Here is a 2,863-nt window from a genome sequence, read left to right on the forward strand (position 1 = left end):
TGTGCAGCTGACAGTCTAAAGTGATCCAGAACCTTAGTGATGAAATGTTGTCTTAGCCTTTGTATTTTGATTGATGTTTCAGACCCTGAAGTTTTTGAAGAAATCTGGTCCTTTAATAAGTGAAGCCATTCATGACAGCTACACTCGGTGTCTTGTAGCTGGCTTGCTGTCTCCAAGACTGGTTGATGTCCAGCCATCCAGTCTGAGTCAGGTGAGTGTACGTTGGGGAATCCAGGGGGAAATACATCCATCTTGTCTGAAGGCTGTAGTGGCTACAAGACCATGATTTTTGATTACAAGCTGGTCTGAGAGGCAGGTTTTGACATACATTTATCAGAAGTAATAATATTCTTATATCCAATCTTCTGACTGGGAACAGCTCTGAGAGGTCTGTCTTTAGTGAGTTGTCTGTAAATTTCACACCCCATGTCAGCATGTGGAAGCATTCAGTCACTGCTGGGCATGTGCATCGGAAAGCAGCTTTCCCTGGGAGCAGCCATCATCCTCTTCATGCCCTCAGTGTGGCTCAGAGCCTTGGATGCAGTGCAGTATGTGGAACCCTCAGATGTTTGCACTATTGCAAACAGCAGCTTGCTGCACTAGACATTATTTGCATCCAAGGAAGTGCTAACCAGTTGCAGTTGTCTGCTTTACTTGACAATTTCATCAACACTTCCTCTCATTTTGCCTTTATCTAGGCTCTTCTGTATCCTCTCAAAGTTGCTCATTATCTCTGTAGCCTTTGCCTTGAGCTGTGGTAGTTTGATTTCCTCCTCTTAGACTGCCCCCTTGCTGCATCACCTGTACCTCTCAAAACTGCTACATTTTGTCTGTCACCAGAGTGGCTTCACACCCCTCTCTCATGGGTTTTCCATTTTTGGTGCAGCAAACTTAGTCTCACATCTGAAGAGTTTCATGAAAGAAGGAGCCTTTGTGATGAACAGCCCATCTTTCTCCAGGGAGGGGCAATGCTGAAGGGTTGGATAATCATCATGGATGGAGTGGAGCAGAAAGCACTGGGAAAGGGAGAGCAGTCTTCCCCCTGCCTTCATCTTCCTGTCTGTGGGATTCTTCACCAGACTGTGGAAATGTGTCGGGAAAAATAGCACTTCTGCATAGTGTGGTAGTTAAAACAAATTTGGCAAGGAGACCCAGCCCATAGAATGCTTATTTTGCAAGCCTGATGTAGGCTCTTACATTCTGATTAGATGATGTCTAGTTCTGATGTCAGCTCCAGTTGGCAAGTAACTGGGAAAAGCAAGAAAATTTATGATAACCTTTGTGGAATTGTGACCATCTTGTTCAGAGACTACATTAAGCAGGGATTGCTTGAGAATACTAGAAAGAAAAATTTCAGAATTAGGGTCAAGTTGCTTGGAATTTTGTTTGGTACCCTAAGTAGTATTTGGCATGTTTCCTTGTCAAATACATTTTCAGAAAATGATGGAAATATGCCATATGTCTTCTCATGTCTACAAATTGCTCTTAAATGTCATGATCTTACCTAGAACAAAACTTTTAAAATTTGTTTTAAAAAAATAGCGGGAAGAAAAAAAGAAAATTTCTATGCAGAATCATTTCATCTGAAAGAAGTGTCTGAACACTAGCTGGAATGAACTGCTACATTATTTCCCATGTGTGTGCGTGCCTGTGCATTATCCTTCGCAAGGACTGCCACGGCATTGTAACTGAATGTTTTGGCTGTCAGAGCTGCTTCATGTCTTGCTAGTCTTGGGAGCTGCTTGGCCTCACCTTCACCGTTTCCATGCAAACACGGTGGTGTTTGCTCTGGTCCCTTCACGTGTTCCTGATGGCAAAGGGGTGTGCACCAAGTGCATAATGAGTATTAGCAGATGATATTACTGAAAATAGTTAATTGGCAGTCAGTGAATGAAGACTGAAATGCTGAGGCCCAGAACTAGAGATTAGAACTAGCCTGTGTGAAGTTGAAATGTCAGAAGAAAACTTTCCTGTGTTCCTCAAACCAGCAAGCAGTCCAGCCTGTGGCTAGAGTTAAGAAAGAATCAAGAATGTGGAATAGTTGCATTTGTGCCATTGGACTTTGTGGTGCCTGAATGAGTATATCCAGTTAGAAGCAAACACTTCTGCAAGGCCCAGGTATGGAAAGTATGTGGGGTTGTGATTTTGTTTCTGTCTGTTCTGTGCAGGAGGAGCAGTTAGAAGCAGTGTTGTCAGCTGCTGTGCAAACAGGTTCTTTAGAGCTTCTGACGGGATGCATTAAACACTGGACTTCAGAAGGTAATGCTGCTTACATTGTTTTTATGTTGTGTCTGTTTGGGTAAGAAATTGTGGCTTCATGTCTTGTTTGTTTTCTCTTTTAAAGAGCAGCCAAGTTCTGCTGGAAATTTACGGTTTGTTCTTGAGTGGACGTGGAACAAAGTGACCTGTACAAAAGATGAACTGGACCAAATATGTGAGTACTGGTGTAGTCGCTTTTGAAACCTTGAGTCATTCTTTGTAAAGGATCTTCTTTTAAGTAACCTGCCAGTGTATGCTACTGGATCTTGAGGTGGTTCTTTAAGTCTTCTAGGGCTGTTTAAATGTCCTTTGGAAGTCTGCAGTTGCCGTGCTGACTGATGATTGAATATTGCTCCTTGACAAGGTGTTCCGCTGTTTGATGGCTCCTGCAACTTCATTGACCCGCAGACATTACAGTCCCTTCAGCACTGCCAGCTGCTTCTGAGCAACCTCAGCACAGTCCTGAACTGTTTTCTAACAGAAGCCCGAGAGCTTACTGAGAAAGGTTGGTGAAAGCACTGCTAGGTCTTTGGCGTGACTGCTAAGATTTGGAAGGATGCTTGGGTTATAACTGAGGAGACACGAGCTGTTGCTGTGTTGGATG

The 2,863-nt window shown here is 43.3% G+C and overlaps 1 protein-coding gene across 2 annotated transcripts; it reads left to right on the forward strand.

Annotated features, from left to right (window-relative positions):
* The first annotated feature begins 27 nt into the window (after nucleotides 1-27).
* LOC107199558 (protein ELYS-like) lies at nucleotides 28-2,846 on the forward strand. 2 transcript variants are annotated; one of them, XM_033511810.1, is made up of 4 exons: nucleotides 28-211; nucleotides 2,169-2,259; nucleotides 2,345-2,434; nucleotides 2,552-2,846. In XM_033511810.1, the coding sequence occupies exons 1-4, from the start codon at nucleotides 74-76 to the stop codon at nucleotides 2,596-2,598; spliced, it is 366 nt and encodes a 121-aa protein (XP_033367701.1). In that variant the 5' UTR covers nucleotides 28-73; the 3' UTR covers nucleotides 2,599-2,846. The 2 variants fall into 2 exon arrangements, with proteins under 2 accessions (XP_033367701.1, XP_015472363.1); XM_015616877.3 differs by having other exon boundaries at nucleotides 37-211; nucleotides 2,624-2,829.
* The last annotated feature ends 17 nt before the right edge of the window (nucleotides 2,847-2,863 follow it).

The sequence above is a fragment of the Parus major genome, unplaced genomic scaffold (genome assembly GCF_001522545.3).
Source record: "Parus major isolate Abel unplaced genomic scaffold, Parus_major1.1 Scaffold1048, whole genome shotgun sequence".
NCBI classification, from domain to species: domain Eukaryota; kingdom Metazoa; phylum Chordata; class Aves; order Passeriformes; family Paridae; genus Parus; species Parus major.